This window comes from Mustela putorius, unplaced genomic scaffold, assembly GCF_011764305.1.
Source record: "Mustela putorius furo isolate JIRA1106 unplaced genomic scaffold, ASM1176430v1.1 tig00003859_pilon_pilon_pilon, whole genome shotgun sequence".
Lineage (NCBI taxonomy): Eukaryota > Metazoa > Chordata > Mammalia > Carnivora > Mustelidae > Mustela > Mustela putorius.
The window spans coordinates 242,985-263,663 of NW_025422011.1; the positions used below are offsets into that span (position 1 = coordinate 242,985).

Sequence of the window (20,679 nt, forward strand, 5' to 3'; positions counted from 1 at the left end):
AGCTAAAGAATTTTAGTAGAACTCACAGACTGTAACAATAAAGAAAATGCACAGAGAGTAATGTAAGGGTTTTTCTGTTTCTCTCACTCTGCCCCTTCTCTCTCTTGGAAGCAGTTGGGATGGGGGTTGCTAATATTAATAAACCTAGCTTTCTCTTTGAAGTCCCAGTATATCCATGGAGGAGGGAGTATTCCAGGAATTGCCTGCTTTTGAAGGTGATTTGTTGAAATTTTATTTATTTCAGGGTGCTGTTTTGTTACATTTTACACCCGCAAAGCTGCATTAGAAGCGCAGAATGCTCTTCACAACATGAAGGTCCTCCCAGGGGTAAGAATTCTCCTACCAGTAAGTGGAACTGTGGAGGTTTTGACATATGGAACATACTTACCCATGTCAGGCACATACTGAAAAACCATTTTGAGGAAAAGGTGACTGACTGCCAGAGTCATTGATACAGAGGAGAACATAAAGGGAACATTTCAAAGAAGATAGGCTGAAAGTGGTTTAGTTCTCTTTTAGCCAAGAGAATTTCACTTCTTGATTCTCATTCTGTCTATTTTGATATTTTGGGAAGAAATCATGAAACAGATATAAGGCCAGAGAAGATTCTTACGGCTCTAGTTTCAGTATTGCTTTTAGAGTCCTCATTTATGTTTCTGTGCCTTCAGTGTGTACAGTGATGATATGTATGTGCTTTCCTTTTTAGATGCACCACCCTATACAGATGAAGCCTGCCGACAGTGAGAAGAACAATGGTAAGCAGTTGTGTAAAGCCCTCCCCTGATTAGATTTTTTCTAGTTTACTATTCGTTCTGATGGCATCTGGATTGTATTTGCTTTAAGCAGTCATTTGTTTTTGTTTTTTTTAACTGACATCTAAGTGACAAAATGTGTGCAGCATAATGATTCAGTCCTTGTTTATATTAGAAATGATCTCCCATGGTAAGTCTGGTCAGTATCTGTCACCATACAAAGTTCTAAAAATGTTTTTTTTTTTTTTAATAAGAATTTTTAAGATCTACTTTCTTTTTTTTTTTTTTTAAGATTTTATTTATTTATTTGACAGAGAGAAATTACAAGTAGATGGAGAGGCAGGCAGAGAGAGAGAGAGAGGGAAGCAAGCTCCCTGCCGAGCAGAGAGCACGATGCGGGACTCGATCCCAGGACCCTGAGATCATGACCTGAGCCGAAGGCAGCGGCTTAACCCACTGAGCCACCCAGGCGCCCCCTAAGATCTACTTTCTAAGCAACTTTTAAATATACAATACAGTACTGTTAACTAGCGACCGTGCTAAATTATTTTATAATGGGAAGTTTGTACCTTTTGATCCATTTTGCCCTTTTTCCCCAGTCCCTTATGCCCGACCTTTGGCAACCAGTAGTCCTGTTCTGTGTATCTGTGAACCTCAGGGGTGTGTGTGTGTGTGTGTGTGTGTTTTGTTTTGTTTTTTAAGGTTTTACTTACACATGAGAGCATACAGTATCTTTCTCTGACACTTAGCATAATGCCCTCAGGATCCATCCATGTTGTCACAAATGACAAGATTCCATGCTTTTTTATGGCTGAATAATATCTGCAGTGTATGTATGTGTGTACACACATTTTCTTGATCCATTCATCTGTTGATAGACACATTTCCATTTCTTGGCTCTTGAAAATAATGCTGCAGTGAACATGGGTGTACAGCTTTTTTTTTTTTTGTAAGATTTTATTTTTACATAATCTCTACAACCAGTGGGGGACTCGAACTCACAACCCCATGATGGAGAGTCGCACGTTCCACTGACTCAGCCAGCCAGGTGCCCTGGGTGTGCAGCTTTTTGAGTTAGTGTTTTCATTTTCTTCTATCTCTGTTCTTATTTGCACTCACTTTCTCCCTCTCTTAAATATTTATCTTTTTTTAAAGATTTCATTCATGTAAGAGAGTGAGAGAAACAGAACGAGCAGGGGGAGAGACAGAGGGAGAGGGAGAAGCATACTCTTTGCTGACCAGGGAACCCAACCTGGGGCTTGATCTCAGGACTCCAGGATCATGACCTGAGTTGAAGGCAAATGCTTAACCGACTGAGCCACCCAGGTGCCCCTAAATAAAATCTTTAAAAACAATAATAATAAATTGGGTTTTTTTCCCCTTAAATATGGTAAATAATGAGATAGAGTTCATAGGTAAACGGTATAAGAACATTTTAGAGTGGGGCACCTGGGTGGCTCAGTGGGTTAAGGCCTCTGCCTTCAGCTCAGGTCGTGATCTCGGGGTCCTGGGATCGAGCCTCGCATCGGGCTCTCTGCTCGGCGGGGAGCCTGCTTCCTCCCCCCACTCTGCCTGCCTCTCTGCCTGTTCGTGATCTCTCTCTCTGTCAAATGAATAAATAAATCTTCAAAAAAAAAAAAATTTTAGAGTAAAATGGGATGTCTTTGATCAATATAATTTCTTATGGACAGAAATGGACAGAAAGGACTAAGGAGAACTTAGTCCTTAAGAGATGAATCAGAAAAAGAAAAATAACAATTACACTCACTGAAATGTGTATTGTGTTTCTCTTGTCATATCAGGTCAGTGTGAAAACTTGTCCTTTGGTAAAGTAGTACTGCTAGTAAGAACAAACATCACAAGTGCTGCACAAGATGCTGAGTGCTTTGCATTTAAAACTTACAGCTGCCTCTGATTTTTTTTTTTTTTTAAAGATTTTAGTATTTATTTGACAGAGATCACAAGTAGGCAGAGAGGCAGGCAGAGAGAGAAGGGGAAGCAGGCCCCCTGCTGAGCAGAGAGCCCAATGCAGGGCTGGATTCCAGGACCCTGGGATCATGACCTGAGCTGAAGGCAGAGGCTTTGGCACTGAGCCACCCAGGCACCCCTATAACTAGCTACCTTTGAGATGAAAGTCATTATCCCTATTAATCAGGTGCCAGTCATGGAATGGCTAAGTAACTTTGACAAGATCACAAAACTATGTCATCTAAATGCTTCCAGTTTAAATTTTAAGGTACAGTTGAATATAAGAGGAGGTGCTAAATGATGAAAAAATGCTTATCTTAGAATCCAAGTAATATGATATGTAGGCATAGAGCCAGGATTCAAGTATGGACAGTCTGACCCCAGAGTCTGTGCTGCACTACGTCTTGTAGTTATAATGTTCAAGCCTTTCGTGTTTTACTCTCTTAGCAGTGGAAGACAGGAAGCTGTTTATTGGTATGATTTCCAAGAAGTGCACTGAAAATGACATCCGAGTCATGTTCTCTTCATTTGGACAGATTGAAGAATGCCGGATATTACGGGGACCTGATGGACTGAGCCGAGGTAGGTATATTTCTAGCTTTTAAAGATACTTAAATTTGGAGTCTCTTTTAGTTGGACCAGTGGAAACCAATTATCCCTACCCAACATGGCCTTGTCTTGATGGAGAGGTTGGGCTTGGTGTTATACGTCTAGGACCCATCATGGCTCCTCCTACCAGTTGATTCCTTTAGAATTGTCCCAGCCCCCTAAGGAGTCTACATTCTGCACTATAGTTTCATGTGTTAAAATTTTCTCTTTTTGTGCTTGGAGAGGTCCTTAATGCCAAAGTGGAACACTTTCTTCTCAAGAGGAACTAGAGGATTATGATTCCTCCTTTATCCCTTTATTGAGTTCTTTCATTCCTGTTGTGCTTCCCAGGTTATTCATGAAAGCACGTAGCACTATTATGATGTGTCTGTCTCCTCCACTAGATCTTAAGCCCCCTGAAGGCACGAACCATATCTGTATTGCTAGCATAGTACTTGGCACATAATAGGTGCTCAGTAAATGTCTATCAGCTAATTAATAAGCAAATGAATGAATGAGTTATTGACACTTCTCTTACCAGGTTGTGCATTTGTGACTTTTACAACAAGAGCCATGGCACAGACGGCTATCAAGGCAATGCACCAAGCACAGACCATGGAGGTAGGGAGCAGATGACTGAAAAGGGAAAGTTCCTTAGCCTGAGAGTACTAGGACAGTTGGCCATCAAAGCTCTGCAGCATGTTCAGCATCTGATTGCCATAAAGGTTAAGCAGGCTAAACATCTTAAATGAAAAAAAAAATGCTCTCTTTGAAATTAACGTACTAGAAGTAGCCCTTTTAAATTTGTCTTTTGCCACTTGTGTCTATCAGGAAGAGAGTCATTTGGCAGTGAATGAAATTAGAATGCATCCTGTTTGTCACTACAAAGGAGGATTTTTTTTCCTCATGCAGAAGGAGGAATTTGACCCTTTGGCTTTGGTGTTTTCATAGGGTTGCTCATCTCCGATGGTGGTAAAATTTGCTGATACGCAGAAGGACAAGGAACAGAAGAGAATGGCCCAGCAGCTCCAGCAGCAGATGCAGCAAATCAGCGCAGCATCTGTGTGGGGAAACCTTGCTGGTCTAAATACTCTTGGACCCCAGTATTTAGCAGTGAGTCTTTGTGGTTTGCTTTCTGCAGACTGTGCAAGCTCCCAGCTGTTTCTTCTTGTGCTGTCCCTAGCTAATAGATACAATGGCATTTGCAACTTGAACATGTCAAATTTTTTCATAAAACTTCAGGCAGTGCAATATTCTTTATGTTAGTATATCTGTTTCACCATCTCTCTCTTCTCTCTCATCACACATCTTGGGTTATATCTTGAGACTTCGCTACTATTAAAATGAAATCCCGATTTCCTGATAAAAGATTTAGAAATAACCTTGTATGTCCCTGTCCCTTTAGTTTTTTTAAAAGAAAATCTTGAGGAAATTTTAACTACCAAATATCTTTCTCCATAGTTCTTTCTCCCAGATGTAGAGGCATCTTTAAAATCCTTATCGAGTCCTCCCTGAAGAGTATGATAAATGTTTCTTTCCACTGATTAAGAGGTCAAGATATTGACATGGACATTATTAAATGAGTATTACAGGTGTCTATTTGAGTTGTAGACAGAATTGTAAATAGGTAGATCCTTTAATTTGATCTTGCTTTTGTTGAGTTTGAGTCATGTAGTCCAACGGCTCCAATTTGTTATTTAGATTCGCTAGATCTACAGTACATATTATAGGGGATCACCACTGCTTTAACCCTTAAAAGAATAGCAGACAGCGCAAGACACTTAAAACTGTCTCATCTGTGAACCTATCATCAAAGGAAAATCGGTGGTGAAACCATTAGATGTGTACGGATATTCCCAAAAATATACACACAAGAATAATTACAGTCTTTTATTCCTCATCCTTTAAAACGTTGTTCTATATAGAAACAGAAGAAAGGCAATGATTTCCGTTGCTTTAGTACTGAGTTTTGGCTAATTTGATACCAAATAATGGTTTTTATATTTCTGAAATGTTAGAAGAAATCCCAGTTTTCCAGCTAGTATTTCTCTAAGTCAAGAAGTGTAGATGGGGAGGTGCCTGGATGTCTCAGTTGGTTAAGTGTCTGCCTTCAGCTCAGGTCATGATCCTGGAGTCCCAGGATCAAGTCCCACATCGGGCTTCCTGCCCAGCGGGTAATCTGCTTCTCCCTCTGATCCTCCTAGCCCCGCCATGCTCTCTCTCACTCTCACTCTCTCAGTCTCTCTCAAATAAATAAAATCTTTGAAAAAAACACACATCTTTTTTTTTTTTTAAATGAAGATGCTTAGTATATCTCAACAGATTAAATTGTTTCTTAGTACAAGAACATAGCTGGTAAGTTAGAAAATTCAGAGAGATTTTTTTTTTGTTTTTTTTTAGTCTTTTGCCAAAATGATAATATGTTTAAAATTATCTCCATGATATGCATTTGCTTTTCTTAGAGAGTTTTGAAGCTCTTTTTAGGGAAGACCCCCTTTTTATTGCCATTGCCACACCCAACAGTGCGTGATGGTGTTTGTTGAAAGCTGTGGTCTCTTTATTTTAGTTAGACATGATCCCTGCCCTCAGAGCTGTTCTCATTTAGGGAGGAAATGAAGGTGCCGGGTACAGTATGCACAGTCCACCAGCTGCAATTGAGCACATTGCCTGAGGTATTTCAGACAAAAATAAAGACATATGGGTATATAAATGGTATACTATCATTAATTATGAGGTTCTTTCTGGAATAGGTGGACTTGAACCTGATCTCTTTCAGACTAGAGCAATAGTTTTTAATCTTCGTGGGGTGTGGACCCCTCTGAAAGGCTGATAAAAATTATGTGCGTGTACATTTTTTCATTCTATGTTGGAGGTTTGTGGACCTCCTGAAACCTTTCTGGACTAACGGGGTTCATGATGACAGAGGAACTAGGTCAGGTGTTTATGGGAATGAGCAACCAGGTTGAATATAGGATCCAGAAACAGGAATATCCATTGTCCATAAGAAAAAGTGATTGACTTGAAATGGATCAGAGGTTTTTAGCAGGTTTGTTGGACAAAGGTTGCTATATCCCAAGATAGTGAATAAGGTCACGAAGATCCGTAAGCTCATGGACAGGCCTCCTTACTGTATTTGTTAGGTGACAACCATTGTATATACACTGAACTGATCTGTCAGTCATTTGGTTATCTGCAACAGTGGAGACCAATTTGGGATGGAGGAGATAAGTGGGGCTGGATGGATGTGTGGAGAGCATGGAAAGACTGATTAGTCATGGGTCTGTTGTGATCAGCAAAGAATGACTCCAAGAAAGAAATAACCCTAAAATGGTTAGACTTGATATTTAAAATATTTGAAGTAGGAATTGGGTATTTAGATGGAAATAGTCTGCAAGATAAGATGTGTGGCCCAGACTAAGGAGAACTTGGGAGAGAGGGACTGGCAGTCATCCATGTGCAGTTGCTCGTTGCAGTGGATTGCATAGCTGCTTGAGTTGAGCTTAGTTTTCTGCTCTCCTCCTGTCCTCTGCTGTGCTGCCTTCTGTTTCCCAGGGACTGGAGCCTGGCTCAGTACTCAGTGAATGTAACTGTCTTCTGGGCCAGGGCTTTAGCTCTTGTCGTATTGTCCCGTGCTGTCATAAGCCTCATGTTTCTGTTGTGTTGGCTTGGGTTCTTGTCTTCAACTCTCTTCTCTCTGGGGGCCTCTGCACTCTCGCTTTGCTGTGCTGTAGAGTTATCCCAGATGCAGAACCAGCCCTCACTCTCACTCTTGTTCTGTTTTTTGGTGTAATGTCTAGCTTTATTTGCAGCTCCTTCAGCAGACTGCCTCCTCTGGGAACCTCAACACCCTGAGCAGCCTCCATCCAATGGGAGGTAAGTGTTTCATGGCTGCAGAGGAGCAGCAGCAACCAGGCCACCAGACCCAGCTAACAACAGTCTGAGAGTTTTGCACCGTTTGTACAGAAAACAAATTTTTCCCACCTGTTCATAAACCTGACGTAAGATGAACATCCCACGTCCCAACTGCTTTGTCTCTGGAAGGTGGTTCTTTTCGTTGCTATGCAGGATAGCTCTGGGGTTGTTTGATCCCCACCCCCTTTAAATCTCTGTAGAGGAGGAAAATGGAGAAGAGCTGTTAGCAGGAGTAGACTATCTGAGGCCATTTTGATAAGGAGGAAATTGCAGGAACTCTTTTTATTTCCCCATTAAAGTGACTTTTCCAGTGACTCTTTGAAGCCTAAGAAGGCATCCATGCCAAATGGCCAAAAACTGCTAGAAACTAGGCAGTTAGTTTTTCTCTGTGTCTTATGCATATTATTTCTTAGGTGAATTACCTTTTATTGCTGTTAATGCTGTTAACATACATGGAAAACTTAATTGACAGATACTTGAGTGATGACAAAATGGGGCTCCCACAGACAAACTTGAAGGTGGGGCCATCAGACAAGTTAGCGGAGGTGGGGAGTGAAGCGTTTGAGTCCCTTGCTGCTACCCCTTCTGCAGTGGATAAAAGGCTCAGCAAGTACATCTGAGAAAGGGGTAGTTAGTGTCAGGTGAACTGCATTTTGGTATTTGAAAATTTTTGATAGTGGTTCACTTTGTGTCAGGTACTTGGAGTTTGCTATGTTTTTGGAAATTTGCTACACTGTAAATCTGTGTTGTAGTTCAGTTTTTATTTTCGCTAACTCTATCCTGACCCACCACCACCCATCTGCTTTTCCATCATCCGGCAAATGGTTTGCAGTACAGTCAGTGCAGTTCAGATTCTTGCTCCTTTTAACTGTTGCTTGGAGGTTTTCCCCCTCAGTGTTTTTTTTCTCCTCCTTCTGATGAGTAATCTGTTCAAGGAGTGGTTTTTCTTTAGTCTTTTCTCCTTACTGGTTTTCTCACATGCGTCCTCCTCTGTTACAACCCGCCTCGGTCACCTGGATCCTGCTGTGTTTTCTGCCTGTAAACCTCCACTGGAAAGAGCAAATCCCCTGTGCAGTAGGAGTGAGGGGCTCAGATGCAGTTCTGTTCTGTGCCACAAGTTTTGTCCTTTGTTGTTCTCTTGGTCACTTGGCTTCGGGGTAGACCGCAGATCTTACCCTCTCTTGGTTTCCTAATTGCCAGTCCCTGTTAGGAATATTCACTTGGGGTGGCATGCTGTTGGATTATATATCTCTTCTCTTGAGGAAATGATGTCAAGTTTCTTGAGGAGTTGAGTGATACCTGAATCTTTTTAGAGCCTTGTAGTGTTGCTTGTAAGGCTTATTGAGAATAGTTCCTCTTTGGGACCAGCCTTTACCAGTGTTTGCTGTCATTGCTGGAACGGATACAAGGAACCCGTATGTGCTGGCTGATCTCTTGCTTTGGATGTTGCAGGGTTAAATGCAATGCAGTTACAGAATCTGGCTGCTCTAGCCGCTGCAGCTAGTGCAGCTCAGAACACACCAAGTGGTACCAATGCTCTTACTACATCCAGCAGTCCCCTCAGCGTACTCACCAGTTCAGGTAAGTGTGTCATTAGAACCAGTATGCCCTTGTGTGCCTTGGGCAGAATCCCCAGAGAGGGTTCTGTCATTCTGGAGAGTAGTTAACATCTATTTCCAAAGGGGTCAGACTGTGAATAATTAATTTTCAAATGTCATCTTCTGACTTAAGAGAAATCTCATAATTTTTAGTTTGTTACAACTGTCTTTGACTTTATGTCCTACAGCGACAGTTATTGGAGTCAGTAACTGAAAACCTCTTTACGAAGAGAATTCTTGAGTAGTATCAGTCTTGTGTTTGGTTCCTATTGACATGCGAAGCATGTGTTGGCTCAAGTTTTAACACCTGGCTTTCTGATCACAGGGTCCTCACCGAGCTCCAGCAGCAGCAGCTCTGTCAACCCCATCGCCTCCCTTGGAGCCCTGCAGACGTTAGCTGGAGCCACGGCAGGCCTCAATGTCAGCTCTTTGGCAGGTGAGGGACAGCCCCTGATGTGATCAGGCCGTTTGTTGTGCAGGTAGCACCTTTAAACAACCCTGGTAGGTCACCATTAGACTGAATGGGGTGGCCTGGTAAAGTTAGAAATAATCATGAGATTTCAAGTTAGACCTGAGTTAAATCCCACCTCTCCCCCTTAGCTAGCTGTAACATAATACCACCTTTCTAAGGTTATTTTTTCATCTGTGAAGTGGGAAGAGGACACTTTAAGGGTTGTTAGGTAAATGAGAACATAGGTAAAGTGCTGAGCACATGACTTAGTACAGTGTCCGGCATGTAGAATGTGTTTAAATAAATATTAGCTGTTATTTTGATGATAGGGTTTACCCACATCTTGTCTGAGACCACACACACCCCTTTTCAGCACCCAAACCTGGGATGCTTCTTTTACCACATTCCAGCTCTAAGTAAGAAAATGACAGAAAAGTTAGAGAAAATGGAGCAGGTCAGGTGTAAGTGGTATCACTTCTTGCACAGGTTTGAAAAAGGTAATAGGAAGAGCCACACGTGGGTGTGGCATTTTTTAATGTTCCTGTGAGCAATAAGGCCTGATGAGTGTCCTCAGATCTGACCATTCAGATGGGTCGTCCTCCTCAGGGAGAAGCTGAAAGAGAGAGAAAAGGGAGAACTTTGGAGTTTGTTTTGGTGCCACTCAGGTCTTTCCCATATGTTAATCCTGCTCTTCCCACCATGAAGGGATGGCTGCTTTAAATGGTGGCCTGGGGAGCAGTGGCCTTTCCAACGGCACCGGGAGCACCATGGAGGCCCTCACGCAGGCCTACTCGGGAATCCAGCAATACGCTGCTGCAGCACTCCCCACTCTGTACAACCAGAACCTGTTGACACAGCAGAGTATTGGCGCTGCTGGAAGCCAGAAGGAAGGTGAGTAGAGCTGGGAGGCTACAGTTAGGGATGGGGAGGAGGGGGCAGAGGGGAGATGACTCCACCTACAGCAGAGGTGAAGGCAGGACAAAGGCCAGGAGAACCAGTCAGGCAGTCAGGCCGATTCTTTTCTTTGGCACTGTCAGACATAGATTCTGTAAGCTGTAGAGCTCTGTAAACTGTAGTCTCCTTTTGGAATGTTTTCTGGTTGTAACTCAGATCAGAACCTCTGCCCTCCTGTGATCAGGCTGCAGGTTTTAGGTGAAGAAACGTACTGACCTTACTGTGTGATAGAATTTCACAGTCCTTTTTTTATTTGTTAGGAAGTCGTTTTTGTGGATTACAGATCTGTCAGAGGGTATTTTCTGTCTAGGTGTCCCTTTTAAGCTCTTTTATTTGGCATTTTCCTCATTTTTTGATCTCCGTTTTTCCTAACTGAGGACAGGCTGAAGTTGATGGGGCAGAAAGAGTTACAGTCCACGTTGGTGAATTAGGAAATGTGTGCTTTGACATAAATGATACTAAGTGCAGGAGAGACTTTATAGGCAGAAAGAGGCCTGACAGTGGTTCGCATGAATACATGGTCCTGCTGACACCTCTGTGCTCCTAGTTGACTGGATTTCTGTAGCCAGAAGCTGGCAAGGTTTAAGCACTAATGTGGGGGAAAGACACGTATCCTCTCTTGTCACGCCAGCTAGGATTCTTGGGATAGTGCATCCTCACCTGTTCTGAGTCAAGATGCTTCTGTGCCCTAGGATGTCATAGTGGGGGAACTGAAAAACCATGGAGACAGACCGTAAAGCAGGAAGAGCATGGGGTGTACCATGGTGCTCTGAGGACTGATGAATGGGAAAGAGGGATGGAGAGTGCCAGAGGCACAGCATTTTTGTAGCATGGTCAGAGGCCTCTCACTTCACATCTAAGCAGAGTCCAGAGGAAGTAAGAAAGCAAGCCATGCATGTATCTAGAGGAAGAAGAGTAATGGGGGCAGAGGAACACCAAGCGGAAAGGCCCTGAGGCAGCACTGTTCTGTAATGTGTTTGGCAACAGCAGGGAGGCCTGGTGGCTGGAAAATGGCAGGACTGCAGTTCAGTAAGGCTTCTTTGGTTAGAAAGTCTTTGAGCTTAAGTGGTTGGAAAAGGAAAGCACATTTTATTTTTGAGCTCAGTGTTAAACATGGGCACTTTTAAAAAATGTGATTTCTTTTCTTTACATATGGTAAAATTCACCCTTTTGGGAATATATAGCTGTGTGAGCTTTAGTGAACATGTACAGTCATGTAACCACATTTCGTAGATGGAGAATGTTTCCATCACTCCCAGAAATTCCATCATGTCCTTTGTAGTCATTCCCTGCCCCCACCCCTGCCCTGCAGCTGCCAATCTTTGCTCTTCTGTAGTTTCTGGTACATTTTGTTTTGTTTTGTTTTGTTTTTTTAAAGATTTTATTTATTTGAGAGAGAGAGAGTGAGCATGAGAGGGAGAAGTTCAGAGGGAGAAGCAGACTCTCTGCAGAGCTGGGAGCCCAATGTGGGACTCCATCCCTGGGACTCCAGGATCATGACCTGAGCTGAAGGCAGTTGCTTAACCAACTGAGCCACCCAGGTGCCCCTCTGGCACAGTTTTGAACCTGTTTTGTTTGTAATCTCTTTCTGCCCTTTTTCTCTGTCTCTTTATAAGCTTTTAGTCTCTGGTTTTATTGTACTACATATAAGTCTGCCAACTTTATTGTTCTTGCACTCATTCCTCCCACAAGGTTGAATTCCGATACCCCTCAGTGGGAAGGAGTCTGTTTCAGTGATTGCTCTTCAGTTTCCTGTTTTGTATTTGGAGAATCTTTAGTTCTCCAAAGGATTCTGTTTGTTGGGATACAGACAGGTTTTGTTTTTTGGGTTTTTAAGATTTATTTGAAGAGTGAGGGGGAGAGAGAAAGAGGAAGAACGGGGGGGAAGGACAGAGGGAGGGAATCCTTAAGCAGACTCCCTATAGAGCCCAACGCGCGGGGCTCGATCCCAGGACCCAGGACCTGAGCTAAAATCAAGAGTTGGCTGCTTAACTGACCAAGCCACCCAGGGGTGCCAGGATATAGACAGTTTAACTCAGGTAGAAATGAGAAACAGTGGTACCAGGGTGGGGGCGGGTAGAGTGGGAGGTCAGCTTGACATTGATGCCTTTTCAATCGATGGGTATTTTGAAGGTCCAGAGGGAGCCAACCTGTTCATCTACCACCTGCCCCAGGAGTTTGGAGATCAGGACTTGCTGCAGATGTTTATGCCCTTTGGGAATGTCGTGTCTGCCAAGGTTTTCATAGACAAGCAGACAAACCTGAGCAAGTGTTTTGGTATGTTGGCTTCTTTACTGGTGTTGGGAGGGTTAAGTGTCATTACCACTGAGAATGAGAAGGGGCTGATAGCAGGAAGAACTGGGTTTACGTTTGGGTTACTGTTTAATTCAGCCTTGGGCAAGACATCATGACCTCTTGTTGAGCCTCAGTTTTTTTTCATTTCTGTAGCAGGACGGTGGGTTTCTATCCACACTGTTGTTCCAGAGGTTTAAAAAAAAAAAAGGTATGGAAATAGCTTGGTCCAAAAACTTAAAAGTGCCTTGTAGTTGTCAAGTGGTATAGTCAGGAACCTAATCTTATCTTGTGTGATATAATTTCCGGACTTCTCCTCCTGCTGAGAAATTTGGACTATCAGACTATGCTCATAAGCTGTCTTCTGTGTAGGGAGGACGCAGTCTCCTTGCTTCATCTGCCCCTCACCCAGGGTTCTGCTTGGACACACAGGTTTTGTAAGTTACGACAATCCTGTTTCGGCTCAAGCTGCCATCCAGTCCATGAACGGCTTTCAGATTGGCATGAAACGGCTTAAAGTGCAGCTCAAACGTTCGAAGAATGACAGCAAGCCCTACTGAGCGTGCTCCCCTCTGAGACTGGAGTGAGAGGGTCTTCTGGTAAGTGGGGGAGGAGCACCCTTAATGATTCGAAGCCCTAAGGCTGTGTGTTGACAGCCCTGGACCCTGATCCCTGCCACTCTCGCAGGCACAGCTTGCCCTGAAGACTCGGCTACTGCCTTCTGTGGGAGTTTCGCTTCGTACAGAGGACGAGTTTGTGCTTTGGTTTCCAGTGTTTTACTTTGGAGTTTAGGTGCCATATCCTGAGTTTTTTTCTTTATTTAAAGTTTGCTGTGTTTGTAACCAGTGTGTGTTGAGAAGGACCAACATCAAACCGCCCTGGGGGAGGAGGGGGAATGGAGAAACATTAAAAAAGAAGATCAGAGCTTTCCCCAAACTGCCCCGAGAGAGAGGACTGAGTGAAACCAAAAACTGACCCCAGAATCTACCTTAGGGCAAGAGTGGGTGGAATGAGAACTGGCACCCAAGAGCCTTCGGGGGTGGAGGCAGAGCTACCTTTGGAGGTGAGGAGAGTTGACCCACACCCAGTGGCCCCGGGAGCTGGAGGCTGAAGCACTTCCCTCGCTGCCTGCTGAGTTCTTGCCGTCTATTTTTCAGATTCTTGTGCAAGATTCCTGCCCCTCTTTCCCAAGAAGGGAGGACAGTTCTTTGGGAATAAAGGACCTGTTAAATTAGCTTGACATGCAAAAAGCAGGGAGACATCACCCATTAACAGCTTTTTTAGCCACCCATTGGTGTTGGGTTGGCTCTGCCTGGCTGGTGGCTGGCTATTAGGAAGAAGAGAGGTCTAGTCTCGTCTAGTCAGAGAGGTCGTTTTTAGTTTATTTCAACACCACGTGGCCCATTTCTAACAGGCCCTTTAAATAAGGCCTCTAGAGAAGACACTGTCTGGTTTCCTTCCTTGTAGTTGACCACAGCAGAGTGTGTCACTTCCATCCCAAGGCAGATTTCTCTTGAGGGTAAATCCGAGAAGGGCTTATGGTATGTAACTGAAGGGGGCACCTCTCCTGAGCAGAGGGATCAGAAGCCATTGCGTTAGGGGAGGAGGAGGAGGAGCCTACTTCTTGGTGGACCTGAATCGGAAGGGCTCTTTAAGCCAGAGTGCTGCATTCCTCTGTGACCAGCACCTAACTACTTAGAAGGATGAGAAATCTGCACTTGCTTCCTTTGTTGAGGGGTTCCAGCTGTAGTACTCCCCCCAAAGGCAAGCCTCTCTACTAACCACTGCAGCCCCTTCTGCTCTTGGGGACAGAGGAGACTGCAGGACATTTACAGCCTCCAGATGGATTTCGTGTTCATTTACCTCAGTATTACCATGTTCATTTTTGTCCTCGTGCTTACAGTTAGCTCCCTGCTGCCTCCCACAGGTCTTACTCCAGCTCTTACCTGTGACCCACACAGCCTCTGGGCCCTGCCTCTGCTCCAAGAAATGCTGTGGGGGCGGAGAGCCAGAAAGGACGCGCTGTTGGGAATGTGCACCTGGGCAGAGGTAGCCCTGTTGGGGTCTCTTAGCCAAGGCCGGGGAACTGGGTCCTCGCAATCTTCAACCTCACAAACATCAGTCCTGACCCCTAGCAGTAGAGATGAGACTAAAGGGGTTGGTTTGGTATTAAGTCAGATGGGGGGCTCTCTCCTTGTCATGCTGTCCATTTGGGTCACAGACAGGGATTGACCATCTTGCTGTTGTACAGGTAGTTTGGTGGTGTTGGATTATCCCATTGAAGCAGGGACAGCTGTTCCCTTCTCGTAGTGATATCTTGGGTCTGTTGTCCTCTAAGAGACGTGAAACATACTTCTTAAGCTGAACCACGTAAACTTGAATTCCGCGCACTGGGAGAAATGTGTCCTGTGTTTCAAGGATAAAACTGTTCCAAAGGCTTCCAGGGTCATGATGGGATTTTTTAAATAAATGCAAAAAATAAAAATAAAAAAGAAAAAAGAAAAAAAGAAAAAAATGCTAGGTTGGGGAGGCGCTGTTCTGAATCCCAACCGGCTGGAACCAAGAATGTCGTTTCTATTTTTATAGAAGTTTTATACAGCTCCGGGGTGGAGAATATTTATTACCTAAATTATATCTCTGAAAAAGGCCAGGATTTTGTAGAATCCAGAATGTGATTGTTGTACACACAGGGTGCTGTGTATGATTGAAACTACTGACTCTCTGTGGCCCGTTTGCAGCCCAGCTAATAATCTGCCAGAGGGGAAGGAGTTAATGCTGTGAATTGGCAGAGGAGAGAGCTGTGCTCCCCAGGGTGCTGCGGGTGCTGCCGTGCTGCGATAGCTGACCTTCTGTTCTGTCTTCCTCCTTGGCCATCGTGGGGTTTTCCAAAGCCCAGAATTCCACTCCCATCCCCCACTTCCCCCATTCCACTATTATTTGTCCTGGGCTCTGGGATCTTATGAAACGGCTTTTCGAATAACATGAAAGGCAAAGGTGCAATCAGCCTGCCTTTGATAGCAAACCCAGAGGTTTCATACCTGTTTGTGGGGTTCTCTTTTCTAAAAGGAGTGTGTGCCGCAGCAGGGCCCTGGGCTGCCATAGCGGCCAGCTGGTGAGACCAGGCACTTCTCTCTGTTCTCCTTTCCCCTGCCCAGTGAGTGAGCATAGTAGCACTGCCCTTGAGCACAGTTCTCTCCCCAGGCCAAAGATGGTTTGTGAAGAAGCTGCTCCCCTGCAAGTCTCATGGTGTGGAAGGGTTCAGCTCAGAGAGTGGAGACTAGCAGTCAAGTCTTAAGCAATCCTTTTCTGTTGTGTGGGGGTTTCACTTACATAAATGTGTTTTCTGCCTATAGTTTTGTTCCTTGCTTGGGTTTCATCATGAAATTGATTTGCCTTGAATGCAGCCAGATACTGTCTCCTGGGTCCCACATGAGTGGCCAGGGCCTGCATGGAAGCTAAGAGCTTGGATTTCTGGAAACAAAAGGCCATCCCCATAGAACTGAGGAGAAATCCTGGCCCTCTCCCCTAGAGAGTTTCCCCCACCCCAGCCATTGTCTTCTACTTTCTCCTGGGTTTGAGGAGGGGAGAAGCTGGAGCTCTGCTCCACCAGAGACCTATCTTCTCCCCCTACGGACTTGTTTGGGCGCCTCAGGGGAAATCCAAGCCTTAGGTTCCCTTCTGTCTCTGGCAGTTGGATGTTTTCTTGGTGTCCTCCATGTCCTTTTTGACTTTTCCCTGTGTCCATTGTTAGCATGTGCAAAAGTTCCCTGTCATTACCCAGCCCCCGCCCCGCCCGCCTCCTCATTTCAGGGCTGTACACAGTGAGTGTTCCTTTTCTCTCTCTCTCTCTCTCTCTCTGTTTGGATGTATTGCTCTGTGTAACTCAGTGGGTCTCCCTCTTTCTGGTTTGTTTTTTTTTCTAGATTCCTGCCGTTTGTTCATCGTTGTGCCTAAAGCATGTCGATGTGGCGTCAAGTACATCGTCCAAATCCCTGTCTCTTCAGCTTCTCTGATGCTTGAACTCTCACCTTTGACCTTGTGTTGACCTTTGATGCTGACGTGTATTTTTATTATGTTTGTTTCTTTCTTATTTCTTTTTTCTTTTCCTTTTTTTTTCTTTTGTGCTGCCAAATTGGTTTTGCTAGAACGACTGCTGAAGGGGAAATATTTAAACTTGCATTTGAATATAAAAAAAAATCTATTTTTCTAGAACTTCATAAGATAACCACTTGATTTTGTGATTCCAATTCTTTGTAACTGTCTTCAGAGCAGCCCTACTAGCACATACCGCGTGGTGTTTGTATTTCTGTGAACACACAGCCAGTCCGTTTCTAGGCTTTGTTTCTCTGTGTGCTTAGTTTTAAAGACAACTTTGAAGTAAACAATGAAATAAAAGATGTCACTAAAACCTTTGAGGCTCCTGAGCACATTTTGCTGATACAGTTTGTGGGGCTTGAGGAGACTGCATGTGTTCTTTTGTTTTTCTGAGTTCTCAACTGCAGAAAACACCTGAACCCCCTTTCCTTTTTGACCGCAGGCTGCAGTTTGGGCCCCAGCCAGCCCTTTTTCTTTTTCTTTTGTGGTTCTTCCCTGTAGTGACCCTGCAGGGAGCCTTCAGATCCCTCTGGCCCCTTCCCGTCAGCCCCTCAGCCCCTCAGCCCCTCAGCCCCTCAGCCCCGCTGTGCCCACCTCTGTGCTTGTTCCTACAGTCTCCACAGCAAAATGTGATGCTTTGATTTTTTTTTTTTTTTTGGTTTTTGTTTTTGTATGATTTTTGTGTTTTTGTTTTTAATTTTTCCTTTCCTACTAAGATTATGCCCAGAAAAAACAAGTTTTGCATGTTTCCTGCTGTTTCTTCACACCTTCGTATATATCACCTTCACCTCTCTGTTTTCTATAGTTTGTGCAAAAACTGACCGATTTAAAAGGGTTTCAAAGAAGCTGTTTTAAATTGTTGTGGGGTTATTTTTTTCAAGATTGTATTGTTTTATTTTGAAGTGGCAACTTTCTCCTCTATTGCCCTTAGAGTGTTTGCCTGTGCACTTAGACTGTCCCCTCGTGTGGCCTCCGGGCCTCAGCGGGGGCCCCCCAGGAGGCTGGCTGCTCTGCTCAGAGGTGGGTGGGAAGGGGACCGGGAGAGGCATGAGGAGCAGAGACAGAACCCAGAAGGTGGCTGCAGGGGTGGGGGTAGGGGGCGGGCAAGAGGTTTAGCGCATAGGGGTAGTGAGCGCCCCTCGGCCCTGAAGAAGGAGGGTGCTCTTAACCACTCGGAGGAGGCCATCCGTGCACTAAGTGGCAACATACCTGCCAGCGCTTTTCCTAGGCGACAAGCACAATACTACAGTCTTCACACTGTTTACAGCCCTGGGCACCACCTACCCCACACTGGCTCTTCACCACAGCTCTGCTCTTGCTTAGCTAGTGGGGTGGGGGGTGAGGGCAGGGATTTCTTCTTCTAATTCTTTTTTTTTTTTTTTTGAGTGAAGAGCCAAATAGCTACTGTCCCTGGGTGCCAGGCAAGCCAGTTCCTTGGTTCCCTGAAGGGAACTTGCCCTCCTCTCTTGTGGCACCATCCAGCCTCAGGGTCTTAGGGACTTTTGAGTAAGAATGTGAATGATGGAGGGAGAGGCCAGAGGAGACTAGAGGTCACAGGATGGATCTGTGGAGGTAAGAGGTTTCAGAGGGAGGAGTTTGATGGATTCCACCCAGACCTAAGCTGCTGGTGGGTGGGACAGCTGGGAAGTAGGATTATCCAGGGAAGGGTGAAGAGGGGGTAGCCGAGGGACTGGGGGGGGAGGGGGGATGGGGAAGGTAGAAGCACTGTTAGCATCATCCACGCAGGGGTTGATGAAGGAAAGGATCGTGGCAGAATTTCTGCTCTGGGACCCGCAGGTTGCCTAGTAGTATGCTTGAGGCCACTCTCACTGGGAAGAAAGGGCGGCCAATGGAGGCCCAGTGTATGGTAGGCTGCTTAATTTCCTGGAAGGGGTGATTGGGTGGAAAGAGGCCAGGAACCCCAGCCTGAGCGAGACTGCCGTGCACCCCACAGTCTGACTGCACAGAGCCGCCTCTGTTGGCAGAAGGCGCTGAGGCTCCCCTTCCTGTGTATTCAGAATCCGTGTTTGCCAATATATTTTGCTTTCAATTCCAAGAGGAGCTCTGGGAAAACCTGTGGATAAAACCAAATGCCAAACGTTGGACGTTGTTTCCTTTTCCTTTTCTCTCTCTGATTGTTTTAATTGTTCTGTGGTGGTTTTAATGGATTTGAGACCCTGGAGCGGCAGCTGCCTTTCTGATTTCCAGCTGCTTTTTGTGAATAATTTAAAAAGAAAAAAAAAAAAAAAAAGAAACTTTACATTTTGGAGACAAACCTGTGTGAGTTTTTTATTGGTACAAACGTTGTATTTAACACTAGGGGTTTTGTACAGTTTTTTGCCTTTTCTACTAGAAAACAATGTAAAGTGATTTCACAATGTGAAGAGAAAAAAAAATTGCCACTATGACCAAACGCACAGTCTGTTCTGCAGCAACAACGGGATTCAATCAACTCAAAAGTCGTGATTCAGCCGTAGAAATGCTTTTCCTTTACCTTGTTTGAGCTTTTCCTTTCTTTCCTGTTTTGATTTGCAAAAGAAAATGTCTTTTTTGTGTGAACTTGTGTTGTACTATGTAGAAAATTATGGATTTTACTTTAATGGTTTAAAAAAAAAAAAAGGCAAGAAGAACCTTTGTCGCTTTTCTGACCTGATCACAGAGTTTGTGTAGTGGATTAAAAAAGAAAAAAAAATTGTTACAAGTTTGGAGCAAGGGAGTATGTGTTTAAAAGGAATCTCCTTCCTTTTTTGTGTGTTTTTCCTTTTGTCCCAATGGGGAACCTAAATCTGTTTTAATTGCACAGACACACGGACAAAAAGTCATTTTGTATCTGCCAAGTGTGGTACCTTCCTTTGTTTATTTGCTATTAAACTGTTTGAGAAGAACTGATGTTGTCTTCAGAGTTGTTACTGATTTGTTGGGGTGGTCAGTGGGGTCCGTGGGGCTGGTGGGGGTTGGTGGCATCCCTGAGGAAGGGGTAGGAGATCCTGGTAAGATTTCATCTTGATGTGCCGGTTTCATGAAACTAAACTCGCCTAAGGCTCTTGCAAGAACAGAATTTCTCCCAGAAAACTACCTTCTTCGTTGTCCTCCATTCTTCTGACAATGTCCCTGCTGACACAGGAGCACCTTCAAACTTTTTTGGCAACCTTAATTTTTGTGGTTCTTCCATTTCTAGTATAGTGGCTACCACACTGCAGAATTGGCCAAACTTGTGAGTGCAGATCCCCTCTCTGGGCCTTTTCATGCTCCACCCCAAAGTGGTTTAGCACGTTTCCCCGCTCATCCTGAACTCAGAACAAGGTCACAGAAGGGCATTTCTAAGATTTAGTTTACTACTCAAATTCTAGATCAGGCTCCTAAGTGAAGCCCAAGGTCTGAGCCTCCTCAGGCATCTGAGAACTGCAGGCTCAGCTCTGACTGACAGCGCAGGGGCTTGCAGCCAGCACACGGGCTGTGGGGTGGGCGGGGCCTCAGCCTCCTCAGAGTTCCTCTTTGTGGGGGTGACTGGAGGAGCATTTCTATATAACATCCCTGGGAAGGAGCTACTGTTCCCATTCCCATTTTGTAGATGAGCAAACTGAGGTTAAAAGAAATTGGATTGGGGCGGTTGGGTTCTGTGCGGAGTATGGAGTCTGCCTGAGATTCTCTTTCCTTTCTCTGCTCCTCCTACTGGTGTGCACGCGCTCTCTCTCTCTCTCTCTCTCTCTCCCTCCCCCCCCTTAAATAGAAAAAAAAAAGTGTTGCCTGCTAGAAAGCGGTGTGCACTAAGAATCAAACCAGGTCTGCCCACCTCCCAAACCCTTTCTCTTAACCACGACTGAGGAGAAATACTCCAGAAAAGCAAATAAATATGCTTTAGTTACCCAAGGTGTCTTCTCTCCACACGACTGCACAGTCCTCTAGGCTCTAGTGAAGGGAACCTGGGGAGCCTACAGCTCTGTGGCTCCCCCAGGTGGTGGATGAACCATTGCAGCCTGGCCCTCCTTAGAGCCGCAGTCTTGGTGTGGAGGGATTTACTGGTAACTACTGCTCCCAGAGAGGTGGTCAGCACGATCCATGAAGGGTC

The 20,679-nt window shown here is 44.7% G+C and overlaps 1 protein-coding gene across 18 annotated transcripts in view; it reads left to right on the forward strand.

Moving 5' to 3' along the window:
* The window catches only part of CELF1 (CUGBP Elav-like family member 1), a 74,226-nt gene extending 54,731 nt beyond the window's left edge, over positions 1–19,495 (forward strand). For 11 of the 18 annotated variants that reach the window (XM_045065891.1, XM_045065890.1, XM_045065893.1 and 8 more), the window contains 11 exons: positions 245–327; positions 707–755; positions 3,168–3,302; positions 3,850–3,929; positions 4,260–4,421; positions 7,106–7,181; positions 8,673–8,801; positions 9,144–9,254; positions 9,975–10,160; positions 12,357–12,500; positions 12,948–19,495. In XM_045065891.1, the coding sequence (XP_044921826.1) occupies positions 245–327; positions 707–755; positions 3,168–3,302; positions 3,850–3,929; positions 4,260–4,421; positions 7,106–7,181; positions 8,673–8,801; positions 9,144–9,254; positions 9,975–10,160; positions 12,357–12,500; positions 12,948–13,075 (1,283 nt within the window). In that variant the 3' untranslated portion in view covers positions 13,076–19,495. The remainder of the gene's footprint in view (positions 1–244; positions 328–706; positions 756–3,167; positions 3,303–3,849; positions 3,930–4,259; positions 4,422–7,105; positions 7,182–8,672; positions 8,802–9,143; positions 9,255–9,974; positions 10,161–12,356; positions 12,501–12,947) is intronic. The other 7 variants (XM_045065895.1, XM_013061751.2, XM_045065894.1 and 4 more) reach the window with 5 other exon arrangements.
* Positions 19,496–20,679: the final 1,184 nt, after the last annotated feature.